At 41.8% G+C, this 15,523-nt stretch overlaps 1 protein-coding gene across 1 annotated transcript in view; it reads right to left on the bottom strand.

Moving 5' to 3' along the window:
* The window catches only part of LOC124284484 (cell surface hyaluronidase-like), a 31,825-nt gene extending 18,669 nt beyond the window's left edge, over nt 1-13,156 (bottom strand). The window contains 9 exon segments of the mRNA XM_046720558.1: nt 1,076-1,148; nt 1,625-1,797; nt 2,570-2,725; nt 5,110-5,272; nt 6,151-6,267; nt 6,269-6,327; nt 7,683-7,902; nt 10,558-10,725; nt 13,151-13,156. Coding sequence (XP_046576514.1) covers nt 1,076-1,148; nt 1,625-1,797; nt 2,570-2,725; nt 5,110-5,272; nt 6,151-6,267; nt 6,269-6,327; nt 7,683-7,902; nt 10,558-10,725; nt 13,151-13,156 — 1,135 coding nt within the window.
* Nucleotides 13,157-15,523: the final 2,367 nt, after the last annotated feature.

Below are 15,523 nucleotides of genomic sequence, written 5' to 3'. Positions count from 1 at the left end.
TGGATTGGGTAGAAACCTGACACAGAGATCGTGACACGCATGGAAGTGGATTGGGTAGAAACCGGAAACAGAGATTGTGAGACACGTGGAAGTGGATTGGGTAGAAACCTGAAACAGAGATCGTGACACGCGTGGAAGTGGATTGGGTAGAAACCTGAAACAGAGATCGTGACACGCGTGGAAGTGGATTGGGTAGAAACCTGAAACAGAGATCGTGACACGCGTGGAAGTGGATTGGGTAGAAACCTGAAACAGAGGTCACGACACACGTGATCGGGTAAAATCCTAAAACAGAGATCGTGACACGTGTGGAAATGGATATGATAGAATCCTGACACAGAGATCGTGACACGCGTGGAAGTGGATTGGGTAGAAACCTGAAACAGAGATCGTGACACGCGTGAAAATGGATATGATAAAATCCTGACACAGAGATCGAGACACGCGTGGAAGTGGATTGGGTAGAAACCTGAAACAGAGATCGTGACACGCGTGGAAGTGGATTGGGTAGAAACCTGAAACACAGGTGTTGACAGACGTGATCGGGTAAAATCCTGAAACAGAGATCGTGACACGCGTGGAAGTGGATTTGGTAGAAACCTGATACAAAGGTCACGACACACGTGATCGGGTAAAATCCTGAAACAGAGATCGTGACACGTGTGGAAATGGATATGATAGAATCCTGAAACAGAGATCGTGACACGCGTGGAAGTGGATTGGGTAGAAACCTGAAACAGGGGTCACGACACACGTGATCGGGTAAAATCCTGAAACAGAGATCGTGACACGCGTGGAAGTGGATTGGATAAAACCTGATAAACCTTAAACAACATGTGACACCAGTGAAATTCTAATGACATTTGCAAACATATCCACGTACTGTTGCAAACATAGCCACGTACTGTTGCAAACATAGCCACGTACTGTTGCAAACATATCCACGTACTGTTGCAAACATATCCACGTACTGTTGCAAACATATCCACGTACTGTTGCAAACATATCCACGTACTTTAAATCAAACTCACATAACATGAATGGGTTTAATGACATCTTCAGAAATTCCTCGTACCTTTCTCTGACTGTTGACCCATGTGCGTCAGCTCCACACCCTCGATGTGGACGTTCTTGTACCCCCTCACAAACTGCAGGAATAACGGTACAGTGTAGTTCAATCTCACCTAGCTATACCAATATGGCATCGAAACATTTAGTACGTTCATCTATCAATAATCAGTTTAATTAAACATTGCAGTTTAACGACATAAAAACATAATGATGACGTCCCACGATTGTTATTGCAGTTAATTCTGACCCAGCAAATCATTGGCAGTTCTAAACGTGAATTTTATACAAATATAACTAGCGTAACGTATTATTGAACTTATGGACAAATAATGTTCGAACCATAAAAAGGTTTAAGGCCGAGAAATACTTCGATTATGTTAATTTCGGAATAAAAATAAAAGACTTTCATGATTTCTCATGACTAAACAGAGAGGCACGTTTAAAGCGCAAATTATGTGTATTGTCAAACGAGCTGTCTCCTTAAATTCCAACTATGAACAGAAGAAAATATGTAAACTGTGTATTTAACTTCACATGGTACTTTGGCATGTACCTTCAAGTGACCCCCAAAAGTGTCGTAGTTGTAAGTGTCACAGTTGGCGTTGCTAGGAGGGCACGTGTTCTCCATGCGGCCCTCGATGACGATGTTGCGAGTGAGAAGTCCCACCTCCGCTCTCTCATCCACTCTGTCTATCATCTCGCCCCAGTGCATGTAGGCCGCTTCCACTGAAGTGAGTCTCAGAACTTATTTCAAAGGTAAGCCAGTGAATGTTATTTTATGCAGCAGTCAACACCATGCAGATAGATAACGGTACATGTGACTGACCAGTCTGAGCCAAACATGTGATCGATAACTTAATCAACGACCCACGAACGATAACTCACGATCATTCGACATACTGTGCACTCCTGCCCAACCAATTACTTGCGAGAAATGCTTTTACACTAATGCTGTGATTGGTGGTAAATAAGAATTTAGTTTTAAACGTTCACTTGAATGAAATTAAACCTATTTCAATTCCGTCTTCTTACAATCAGTTAATTTAGCTTTATTGTTGGTATAGATGTAGCACGACACAGTAGATGTACAATCCAAACACACCTTTTCAAGAATCAGCACTAATGCTTGGATCCATTCACGTGGTTCCAGCAATCTCAAGATAGTCAAGATATTGCCAGATATTCAATATCGAAAACTGATCGACATGCAAAAGAAGCCCCAAAAATCTTTTGATGGAAATGTCTTTTCAAATTGGCGATGGCTTTGATGTCGAGGATATACGAGTTACCTCCCTTACCCATTCTCTTGCGTTGATTGGTCCGTACAATGTTGCTGGGAAAGAAGGGCGGGTAATTTGCGATTGCAAAAACCGCGGGAATGGATCCAGTAGGATTAACCAAAAAGAATGAGGATGGTGTAGCACTTGTGAACACAGAATCTATGACAAAAGCAGACACGTGTAGACACGTGAAAACAAGTAAAGGACAGTCTACATACGGTCAATCTGTACTTGGTCGTGACGACACGTGGTACATTTCTTCACAGTGGCCGTCTCCAGTTGTTCCCACAAGTAGTCCGTGGACGTGATGAATATACGGTCACCTGGAGTGAGTGAGGGTGTGGGTTTAATGCTGCATTGAGTGCTACTTAAGTCTTTATCGTTCTATGTGGAAGAAAGCTAAGGTAACCAAGCGATATAATAAGACGTACACACTTGTATGGTCCAGATAACGAAAGAGTATTATCGAGAAGAATCTAAGATTCGAACCCACGATTCCTAACCTTCGCCGTTGATAGTATCTTAAATATACAATAACTATGAGGTGAGGTGGAATTGGGCTTTACGTCGTGCTCGAGAATATTTCGCTCATATGACGACGTGCATGCGTGTGTATGTGTATGCGCGGCTGCTTGTACTAGCCCAGACTGAAGCTGGTTTTATGGTGCTAGCCCGCTGAGATACCATACCGCAGTGAAGCATGAATACCCCACTCAGACACATTATACTGACTCCGAGCCAACCAGTACTTGTTGTACCCATTAATGCCGAGCGCCAGGCAGGGACCAACAAGTATCATATTTTAACGTCTTTTGGTATGACGCGGTCGGGGATCGAACCCGCGACCTTCCGCTCTCCGGGCGGACGCTCTTACCACTACACCACGGAGGCGGAGAGGTCAGTAGGTACTGTATTCTACACACAGCTTTGAATTGAGTTTTGCATATCGCCTTAATCAGCGACATTCAAGCTTTATCACGTATAATTTTGCATAAATTATCGATTATGGATCACGCAAACAAATGGCTGACAGAATGAGCATCGATCTACACAATTGGGATCAGATGACATGTGTCAACCAAGTCAGCGAGTCTGACCACCCGATCCCTTTAGCCGCCTTTTACAACAAGCATGGGTCACTGAAGGAAAATTCACGGAAGTGCTGCAAATCGACGATTTGTGGCATAGGATCAAGAACAATAAGTACTATGGTTATGGTTAAAACAATAGCTTAGATCCCTTTATAAGGAAATGGAAACATTTATATACCTTACTATGTGCTAAACATTAAATTCTACTTATAATATCAGCTGAGACCTCCAGACCCTACTCACTACAACCATACTATTCAACCTTACCCCTCCAATTTCATATTCCCTCCACAGAAACTTTAATGACATCTTATGTATCTATGTAATTGTTGTAATCTCATGATGTTATATTTATATATATGTATACATGCGTGTATGTATGTACATATGTATGTATATGTATATATGTATGTGTGCGCGTGTGTGTATATGTTTGCAAAACTGTCTTTTATGTCATATAGAACCTTGCAAAACATCACTGAAGCTATATACATATATATTTCGTTGTTGTCCTCTTTGCCATATGTATTTTATGTGAGACTTGAAATGGAATAAAAAAAATTATAAAAAAAAAATAAAATAAAAAAAAATTACTGCACATTAAATGCTAACACTTTGCATACTGGCACATTAAATACTGTTTTTTGTAATACCATCACAGTAAAAAAAAAAAAAAAGAAAAGTACTATGGTTATGGGACCACTGGCTCAAAGCGACCTTAGCGTTAATGCGACCATAAGCGTTTGTTAAAGTCCAGGAGCTAAGATTGATCCCAACGTCTTTTCTATGTCTGGAAAAGGTTTGATTTGTGACCCGCCGTGTAAGAGTCTGTTCAGCTGAATGAATAATGTTTACTCCTGCAGTCACCAACATCCCAGCTTTATCAGAGCGAGTCAGTAAACGGGTATGGATTTGTCAAACCTAGGATTTATACTATGAACAACGACTTGGCCATACCATCGGAGTAGGATAAACCGTTCCACCAAGCGATCGTAGCGCTACGACAATCGCAATTCTCCTTTGAATGGATCTTCGATTCCCCGAGCGCTTCAATCTTCGTGCAGTTCATTCAAATATGATAGCCTTCTGTTGGAACGAATTCTGTTACTGACGTGGTGCCATTTTCTTGGATATGTAAGTGCATTAAAAAAACAACACATGGACGTAATCCATCCTACACCCCCTCAAACCAATATATCCACCAGAGCACATACAAGTCTACAGACGTTGGTCGGTTGGTCTGTTGTTTAACACCGCACTCAGCAATATTCCAGCTATATGACATCGGTCTGTAAATAATCGAGTCTGGACCAGACAATCCAGTGATCAACAGCATGAACATCGATCTACGCGATTGGGATACGATGACATGTGTCAACCAAGTAAGCGAGCCTGATCACCGTTCCCATATGTTGCCTCTTATGACAAGCATGGGTTATTGAAGATTAATTCTAACCCGGATCTTCACGGGTCAGACGTTTGTTAAGTCTAGATAACTCTCTAAAATTGAGAGAACCACTACGGTCCTTTCTCTTCTATTTTATTTTGAATAATCTAACAACCCTTAATCTGTTAAATACATGTTTTCATTTCAAAGACTGGATGTTAATCCAGGTGTTAATTCTTTAATCTATTCCATCAATAATAATATTATTATTTTCACTTACCATTAATGAGGCCAGCCAGGGCTGCTGGGTCGGACTTGTAATGGTATTTGTCGTACTCCCCGAGATAATAAGACGCAAACTGTATGAAGTTGCCGGTGTTGCCGTCGAAGATGTAGGCGTTGATGCCATCCTTCCAGCTGCCTTCATCTTTATGCTTGCTGGTCTGTTACCGAGGTCGTCAAATGTTAAAGGGATTCAGCAAGATGTTTTAATGCGCTATGCTCATTTCAACAGATACTGATTTGTTGAGTCATCTGTAATTTCCTGTATGTACAATACCTTTCACAATTATGATTTGTACAGAGTGAATGAGTTGTGTTTTGTGCCGCTTCAGGTAGTGATTCAGTAATATAACGACGCGTCAGCATAAAGTGGGAAATATTTATGCATATCTAAGAAGTGTCTAAATTAAAGCATGAGTTTAGTTTTACGCCGCGTTCAGCAATATTCCAGCAATATCATGGCAGGGGACCACCATCCCGCTGATAAACAAACAAACATAATCAGGGATTCGAACCCACAATCATAGGTTTCTGGCACGAACAAGGGAAGCAACTCTGGAAGGTAAGATAAGGCGTGCTCCCGTGCTCCAAATTCCAAATAACTTGTGTCAAGAATTAAAACGTGAGTGAGGTACCGCGAGTGGGGACTAGGGTGCCGTTGTACGAAACAACCTTAGTGCCGAGACTACCAAAAGTCTATGTTTGGGTATGGGAGTTACGGTCACCTCAGCGCTGAGGGGGCGGTGGGATAGCCTAGTGGTTAAAGCGTTCGGTCGTCCCGCAGAAGACCTGGGTTCGATTCCTCACATAGGTACCAAATGTGAATCCCATTTCTGGTGTCCCCTGCCGTGATATTGCTGGGATATTGCTAATAGCGGCGTAAAACCATACTTACTCACTCCCTTAGCGCTAAGACCGCTGTGTACAACGGCGCCCTAGCCTTAACCCGCCGTCAGTAGTTGACTTGACATGATCTTTTGACGTCATGGATAGCAAGATTTGAAATCTTTCAGAATGCCCCTCACTCTTGTAATCTTACCAAATGATCGTACAGGAGGCCATGGCTAGCGTCCAGCTTGGGCAGCGTCTTGGTCAGCTTGGTCCAGGGAAGTTTCTCCTCCCCGTGCATCTCCAGTGTGCCACCCGGGGCCACCCCCGATAAACTTCTCTCCGAACAGGTGTTCGCCCAGGGTCACTTTGTAAGAGCCGCGGATGCCTAGAAACGGGTGGGGTTGTACAAACATAACTTCGATATTGACACATGTAAATGAAATTATAGATACTTAATATATATATTATAAAAAAAGTTTCATATTACAAAGGAAATGGTCATATTATGACAGAATAACTGCATTACAAGGTGCATGGTGGGCGAGCAGTCTAAGGCGCTGCGCTACTGAGCGAAAGGTGTCTAGATCGATCCCCACTTGTGACCGGGTGTAAAAAGCTTGGAGCTAACATTACTTGCAGGCTCTTTCAGTGTTGTCACAACCTCTAGTGAGGAGTACACAACCCCGTGCACCTAAAAGAACCCACTACCCGACGGTAGGTGACCAGATGGTGGACACAAGAACACGTGCAGACACCTAGTTGCGGGTATAGTAACGTGCAGTATCATTGGACAAAATACCCTGACTATGTGTCCCAGTTCACCAGCTGTAAATGAGGATGAGGCTGTGTGACAACCATCTGCACCTAACAGGCTGCATGAGTTGAATACTCCCCAGGGAGTTGAGTTGGTTAAAAGAATGCCAGAAAAACATAGACATCCGTTGATCAATGGAACACTCAAGCGCCTTGAGCATGTACTAGTTGCGTGGATATGTGCTATATAAATATCCTATAATAATGAGTACAAAGCGTCTTTAACCACCTTTGACCACTATGAATTGCATTCGTCATATTACACAAAAAATTTATCACTGAGATTGCGAGTGAATACGATTCCCCTCATTGCTTTATAATGTAAATCGATATCGGGTGGTCAGGGCTCGGGTGAGTGAGTGTAACCGTGGCCAGGTCGCATGGACAGATGTGTTGTGCTTTGGGCTGGCTGAAATGATCGATAATCGGAAATGTCGTCGATAGGAAGGATTACTGATGATTATCGATATGAAAATTGTGATATCGATAATATCGTACATTAACTTTCGTGATAGAAAAAAGTTTAGTTTTTTCATACAATATACAAATTTAGGACTTTATTCATGGTCTGCCTCTAAATTATGTTCAGGACACTGTTTTGTTAATAATCTATGCACAAGCATGTTACCACTCACCAGTGATGTTAAATCTATTCATTACTTTTAAAGTTTTGCTAAAAGTTACGTCTCCAATATTTATCGATGATCAATCGATATCTAGTTAACGATTATCGATCTCTATGATCGATAGCCAGCCCTAGTTGTGGTACTGTTATTTTCCAGTCTCGCCCTAATACAGCTGGTTATTCTTGCCTTCGGTATGTAACATCTTAAAGCAACTAAGATTATTTGTGCAACCATTTACAGAAAGCATATAATTCCCGGAATGGAAATTAAACACTCTAGAACTCGAAAGTTTCCGTCTCACCTGTGAGGGTGACGTGAGCCCGCGCTGGAAACTTGCAGTCCTCGCTGCCGATGTCCATCTGGCCCTTGATGAGGATGAACTGGGTCGTGACGTTGTAGTCTCCATCCGGGCTCCATACCAGGCGACCACGTGACTCGATGATGATGCTGTGGAGTTCTGGTGGTGACTCGTCCAGGAGGACGTGTTCAGTGATGACCACCCTGGCGTTGAGTGCGGGTTTCTGGGAACGGTTGAAGGTGTGAGCACTTTAACGAACATGGAGACTGACCGATATAAACGATATACATCTTGTTTTCAAGGCCTATAGCTTCGGTGCTTTGATCGGGAATCTTAATTCCAATCTGATCTTCAATGGAACAAGACAGACTCGTTGTTGCGAGTGATTGATTTACGTTTGTTCATATAGTGACGGAAAAAAGTAAGTACGCTTCACGTAAAATTTGTAAAGTCAACATTGCTCAAAGCGGAGTAAAACCTTACTCACTCACTCACAACTCGCCCAGAATCATTAGAAATGGGCGTTATACAGTGTATCCATGTGTAGAATAAAACTCGGGTCTTAGGCGTGAAGAGCGAACACTCAAACCACTAGGCTACCCAAAAGCCTTTCCCGAGTTAGTACACGCAGCTAAAAAAACATGTACATGCACGTCGCTACAAGTCGATATTCTTGATCGTGATTTCATACCTCAACTCACTTATATTTAGAATGAACCTTCAGTAACCCATGCTTGTCGTAAGAGGCGACTAACGGGATCGGGTGGTAAGGCCCGCTGGCTTGGTTGACACATGTCATTGGTTCCCAATTGCGCGGGTCGATGCTCATGCTGTTGATCACTGGATTGTCTGGTCCAGATTCGATTATTTACAGACCGCTGCCATATAGCTGGAATATTGCTGAGTGCGGCGTAAAACTAAACTCACTCACTCACTCACAACATACCAAGACAAAACAACATCACGATACAGAAACCGTCTATGGCCTGGTCTCTTCGCACGTGCAGCACATAATTTTTAATTCTCACGCTTGTGACTCCCTAAAGTAGGTCAGTCACTGACACGTTTTTGTCAGTTACATATTTTGGCCTGTTAGGTCGATTTCCTGTGATATATACTATCTTATCTATCATGCCTCTATGTTAAAAACAAAGTACACCTCCCCATTATACTTTGAATTGATCACTATCAACAGATCCACCGGTTTTACAAAGTCAAGCTATAAATTTATTCGTATTCTATATTTCCGAGCGTCAAACATCGACAAGAAACTGGACTTAATTGCTAATTGTTCTGCCGTTTGGGGTTATTTTCCATTCTGTAATTGCACTTCTTTACGTAACAAGAGCTAGTGACTTACAACTCCGCCTTTGCATTTATGTTTATTGAGCAGAAATTTTGATTCAGGGTGGAGAGTTTGCGATATCGAAATAAAAATTTACATTCGTCCTACATACCCATGTTTCGCAAATTTCGAAAATGCCAAGAAATTGTCTCAACGCTTTTAAGCTATACATATACTTCAAACGGGAGACCTCGAAACAGAGTGTAAAGGCATTAAATTGACATGAAACGTACATCCCGTTATATTTCAATGCAACAGCATTGGGCGTCAGCACAACTGAACATCTCCTCCTGTTGAATATCATGACACCTGACAAACATAGGGATTGACAGAAACTAGGATTCAGGGGAAGGATCACAAACAATTTTGATTTTGAAATCATTAAAAAACATCGAAATGGCCCGTGTGAGCCAGAAATATCTCGCTTCGGTTATCAGTTTTGTAACGTATGCATGAAGAACAGGATATGTTTATTTGGACATTTATTAATCCTGCTCAATGGGAACGGTACAATAAAGATCATAGAAGCTTTTGTTTGTTTGTTCGTTTGTTTGTTTATTGTTCAACGTCAGACTCAGCAATAGTCAAGATTTATGACCATAAAGTAAAGTCAGTAAATATATATTCAAGACACTCCATGAAGAATAGATCTGAACTGAACTTTGGTGCTTCCAGACTGTGGTCCGCCATATTAGAAGAACATATATTAAGACTGACTGACTGAGTTTAGTTTTTACGCCGCTTTTAGCAATATTCCAGCAATATCACGGCGGGGGACACCAGAAATGGGCTTAACACATTGTGCCCATTTGGGGAATCGAACCCGGGCCTTCGGCGTGACGAGCCAACGCTTTAACCACTAGGCTACCCCACCGCCCCACATAAATTAAGAACATATCCATAATACACACCCTGCACATCGTGCTGTACAGATATCCCTCTGCATCATAGAACATTGAGAAAAGAAAGGGAGATACGTCTTCGCCTTGTCTTACACCAGTGAATTCCTTATCATAAACTATGCAAGACTTTATACCTTTATGCATATTTATAATTACATTAATGCATTCTTTTTTTGCATTTCATATAGAACTAATTTATTCCACAGTCCTAATTTGCATACACGGTCGAACGCTTTTCTAAAAATCTAAAAAGTGCAAACTTCTTTTTGCGTGTTTTATGCAATTCGATAATTCACTTAATTTATATCAGTATAGGCTTCGTTCCTCTAAGGGATCTTGTGTGAAGCCCATTTCTGGTGTCCCCCGCCGTGATGTTGCTGGAATATTGCTAAAAGAGGCGTAGAGCCAAACTCAGTCAGTCAGTCTAAGGGATCTTAGCGAGAGGATTATCGCGTAAGCCTATGTCAACGTATTAGAGTTACGTCACTTCCGCGTTAAATTAGTTTTGTTGAACGAGCCCCAGGTCAACTCGCCTGACCACGACCCTGTTAGTCATCTCTTACAGGAAGCCTAGGTTGCTGGAGACGAGTTCGAACCCGGAAAGTCACTAAGGTTAAAAAAGTAATTTTACCCGACTCCCTGGCCAAGTTGAAGCACGAGACCATCTCTTCAGACCCGGAATTGTGTGAGGGCAGGTAGAGAACGCAGCGCCCAGAACAGACAAACAGACGACACTAAAAGGCCGTCGCCATCTTGAATCTTTCAGTCCGCTGAAATGTTCTCGTATATTCTCGCATGTCTGTATTTATTAATGGTTATCAGTCCTTGACATTATTTTGGCACAGTAATCCTTATCGCAATTGTGTCAGGTAAAACGTGTGTACGTTGAAAACTTGTTTTTAATTTTTACTTACTAAAGATAAAACAAAAATGTAAAAACTAATAAAACAAAAATGAAATGGCGAGTTAGTGACATACTACGGATGATGTGAATATAATGCATACATTTCAAAACGCTTTAAAATTCTATTCTGTTCAGTATCAGCAAACGTTGATATTGTGGGCACGGCGGTGGGATAGCCTAGTGGTTAAAGCGTTCGCTCGTCACGTTGACGATCCGGGTTCGATTCCCGGCATGGGTACAATGCGTGAAGCCCATTTCTGGTGTCCCCCCGCCGTGATATTGCTGGAATATTGTTAATAGCGGCGTAATACTAAACTCTCTCATTCCCTCACTGAGCATGGCAGCTCTTCTATGATCTATTTCAATATTCAGAAAGTAAGCCTGACTGCAGTGGGATGGTGGGATGGGTGGGGTTCGATTTCCGATATGGGCACAATGTGTTAAGTACAGTTCTGGTATGGTAGACAATCATAATCTTTTGCAAACCGGATTCGATCTTACAACACAGGTTTCTGGCGTATCCAAGGGGGACAACTCTACACAGCGTTTGCGCTTTAGTTTGTTTGTTTGTTTGTTTGTTTTGACGCCGCACCCTGCACTATTGCAGCTAAATGACGATGGTCTGTAAATAATCGAGTCTGGACCAGACAATCCAGTGATAAGCAACATGATCATCGATAGATGGGATACGATGACATTCGTCGCGTTCGTCACGATTACTTTTAATTATTTGCATGCTGCAAGTGTTGAGATTGATAACACGATGTGCCGTTGAGATTGACATCCAATGATCGAGGGAAAAAATACCAGCGCTTTGAGCAAGCACTAGTTGCCTGGATATGTGCGCTTTATAAATATCGTATAATTATAATGTCAGACTGCACTGTTTGATCACTGTCATTTACAATACACAGGGATCTTCTTTATCCGAGGGGTGCGAAATACACTCATTCACTGTACACATTATCATAACGAACCAATGGGTATCCATTATATTTGTTAACCATCGACAGTTTGTTGATAGCTTTTCATCGTTTATATGATTAGACGAGATTCACGTGTTGCCATACTTTAGTATTTGGACAGTGTGTAAGAAATAACCAAATTCCAGCTACCATACAGGCACTCACAGTAATACGCGGGAAAATAGGAATGTTTCCACGTGTGCGTCATCTGTAAAAGCTTTTGTTGCAAGTATGATGGCGTAGTGTTAAAGGTACAATGTCACGCTTTTGTTCATTGTGGCCTATAATACATATATTGGGACATATGCACTCACTTTAGCTTCCTATTTATACAATAAAATAGGTATTATCTCTTACGAATTGCCTTAAATCGTGAATTGAAACTTCAAGGCGAACAGCTTCCAAACAGATAACACATGCCATATATGGAATGTAAACGATTGCTCCGTACATCGAAAACTGTCGCACGCGGTGTTGTTGGTGTTTGCCGAAGTGGCCTCAATCACAAGTTGCGTTTTAGGATATTCGTAAAGAGCGTTCCAAGGGACATAACTCTATGGGGTTCGCTTGAAATAAAGTTCCGAGAGCGCGAGAGTCGATTTAATGCAACGTTGCATTAATTCTTTCGAACTTTTTAATTTCAAATTGTAATCTTAATACGTTTTTTTAGGAATAAATTATATGTTGCTTCGCTGATAGTTGGTATTAATGAGAGAAATGCAAGATACATTTTAGAGAAGTGTGGCGTGATAGTGTGTCTTTAACGCATCATACCCGAAGAAGACATCGGACAGAATCACCTTATCGGGTTACCCAATACTCCCTAATGCTATATAAATATACTGTATATTTACCTAGACTCGAATCAGTTTCCTTTTCTAAAATATCTTTCAAAATTAAATACGAAATTTATCTACCGTCACTGGTGCGTTCTGACTCAGTGTAGTTTTATTAAGAAACAATATTTTAAGTTTTATGCCAAGAGTTTCTTTGTTTGGGACTGTCAAATATTACTAAGCTGTTATTATATCCAAATGGATCCTCTCCAAGTCTAAAGCTCACCTGTGATAACGATAACTTTATTCTCCATGGAAGTCATATTAAATGACACACTTATCGCTGTGAAAACAAGATGGCGGTACGTCATACATTAGTGAGAGGGCATGGGGAGCCGTTTATGTAAGGGCCTGCAACTAGCTAGCTGTGCCAGAAAACTGTAACCGTGGGTCCGAATCCCAGTTTCGCCCTGACTGATTTTCTTGTACCTATATATAATAAACAAACAATTCTTTATGTAAATGACTACTGTTCAAAGCGAAAGTAAACAGATCTCACTCGCTACCTAGATCACTGACCGCCATATTGCTGGAATATTTCTGAGTGCGGCGCTAAACAACCAACCATATCTTCTTTGAGAGGCATTTTAGAAGTTGTATAGGTGAAGGAAAACCAAGTTCTATGGATAGTCAACTTCTTTATTGCAATGAGTGCGACGTTTCGGCGAAATACTAACACCGTTATCAAGCAAGTGATACAAAGAGTTATAACATGGGGAATATATACATAGCTGCATAGTGTGTATATACAATAGCCATGGATGATATACATTGGATTACTTATTAGTGATTTGAGCAGAGTAGGTTGATGTACAGAGTGATAGTGATTAAAACAATATGCAGAATGAGTTTATACAATAGATGAGTTGATGTACACTGAGATGGTAATGGTGAGTTGAAGAGAGTAGGTGGATGTACACATTGATTGGTTGTGATTACAATACACAAGGGGGGAGCATGGAAGCCATTGGACGAAGTATGGGTTGATTTCTGGTGATCTTTAATTAGGTGGTGATAGGCTGAGGAGATAACATAACCTTGATCACGGTTCATGGTGGGGGCGAAGCGTTGAATTTATATGGCTTTCAAGAAGTGTCCTAATCTTGTAGTCTGCTCGGTTGGTTTCCAGGTGAAGTGAGGTGAAATTGGGTTTAACGTCGTGCTTGAGACTAGGTTTAACGTCGTGCTTGAGGATATTTCGACGTGCAGTCGGGTGTGCGTGTGTTGTGCATGCGCGGCTGCTTGTACTAGCCCAGACTGAAGCTGTTTGTTATAGTGCTTAGCCCACTGAGATACCATGCCGCAGTGAAGCATGAATACCCCACTCAGACACATTATACTGACTCCGAGCCGACTAGTCCTTGTTGTACCCCTAAATGCCGAGCGCCAGGCAGGGACCAACAAGTACCATATTTTAAAGTATGGGGATCGAACCCGCGACCTTCCGCTCTCCGGGCGGTGGAGTCTACTAATGCCTACAGTGAATAATGCCTACAGTGTTAAATAAACAACTTTACGCACCAGTGCTGCTGATTGCACCTGCCTTCAACCTTTCAATAATGTGGCATGGTCCTATTTCAAAGTGCACTAATGCCTACAGTATATAGAAAACAGTAACTTTCTATGTTGAGAGACATTTTATTTGGTCATTCATATACATATGTACATTCATATACATATCTTTCACATTGTTGTCATATTTTTCTTTATTTTCTTAAACTTTATTCATATCTTTAACATAGTAGTTTGTTTTGAGATAAATAAATTTACATAAATAAACATAATCATTTATTTGGATTAAAATGTAATTAAAACTTAATTTGATTCATGATTATATATACATATATACATCTTTCACACAGTCAACTACCACATTCATTAATAAAGTCGCAGTTGGGGAAGACGGTCTCAACAGCGTTGATGGCAGCGATTTCGAAATCCGTCTGGATGACATCAGGCTGAAGGGGCGATCCCGTTGTTTGCTGGATCTTGTCGTTCAGGAGACGTAGCAGGCGTTCATAGGTGCGGCGTTGACGATTCGGCAGTAGACAGAAGACCAACCGGGTCATCTTCCCTCCGACTAGGCCATGGATGACGTACAGCTGATCCCAGAGAGGAGGACAGGAGTAGAAGGTGCCGTCCATGTAGAGGGTGTCCACTTCTTGCAGGAGGGTCAGGCGGTCACTTGTGGCAAAGCAGAGAATCTTGTCATCATCACCGTCATCAATGCAGAGGAAGGGCAGTCCATCTGTAGTCTCCTTGAAGAAGTCGGGTAGATTCACCTCGCCGAGCGTCTGGGGAAGTGGCGGCATCATCTTCCGTCTCTGCTTGTAGAGTCCACTCTTCATAGAATGGAACGACTTGACTGTTGCTGCTTCACCTCGGTCAAGTCGGGAAATCTCCTCATCGTAGATCACCTGAACTGGCGTCGTCTCAGTCTGTACCCGCGGGAACTGGCAATCTTCAGGGCTACCTGGTCTTCTTGTGGGTGGTTGTGTGGGGTCTGATTCCGAACAAACTGTCCGACTGTCGTACACTTGCCAAAGCAGCCACCTTGAACACACTTCCAGTGTACACACGTCTGTCGCCTGTTGTTGAGTCTGTAGCGGTATCCCTCCAAGAGTACCTGCTGTCCTCCTTTCTGTGATGTGAAGTATTCGACTTTCTTGGGATTTGCCATGATTTGCAATGAAGATTTGTATCACAAGCATTTTAAAGCAATACATTTCCTTCTCCCTTTAATAATCTCTCTATTAATTACTTTACTCTTCAATTTCCTTCTCGTGTGAGAACTAAATGCGTATGGAATTATCAAAACATAAGCTAGCTAACGATTTAATACTCTTGATCTTACTCTTTACTCTCCTTGCTGGCCTCCCCTAATCCCTTTGT

Source organism: Haliotis rubra, unplaced genomic scaffold, assembly GCF_003918875.1.
Source record: "Haliotis rubra isolate DU_JTF1 unplaced genomic scaffold, ASM391887v1 Scf338, whole genome shotgun sequence".
Classification (NCBI taxonomy): domain Eukaryota; kingdom Metazoa; phylum Mollusca; class Gastropoda; order Lepetellida; family Haliotidae; genus Haliotis; species Haliotis rubra.
The sequence above is the reverse complement of the archived record's forward strand: the minus strand, read 5'-3'. Positions and strand labels throughout refer to the sequence as shown.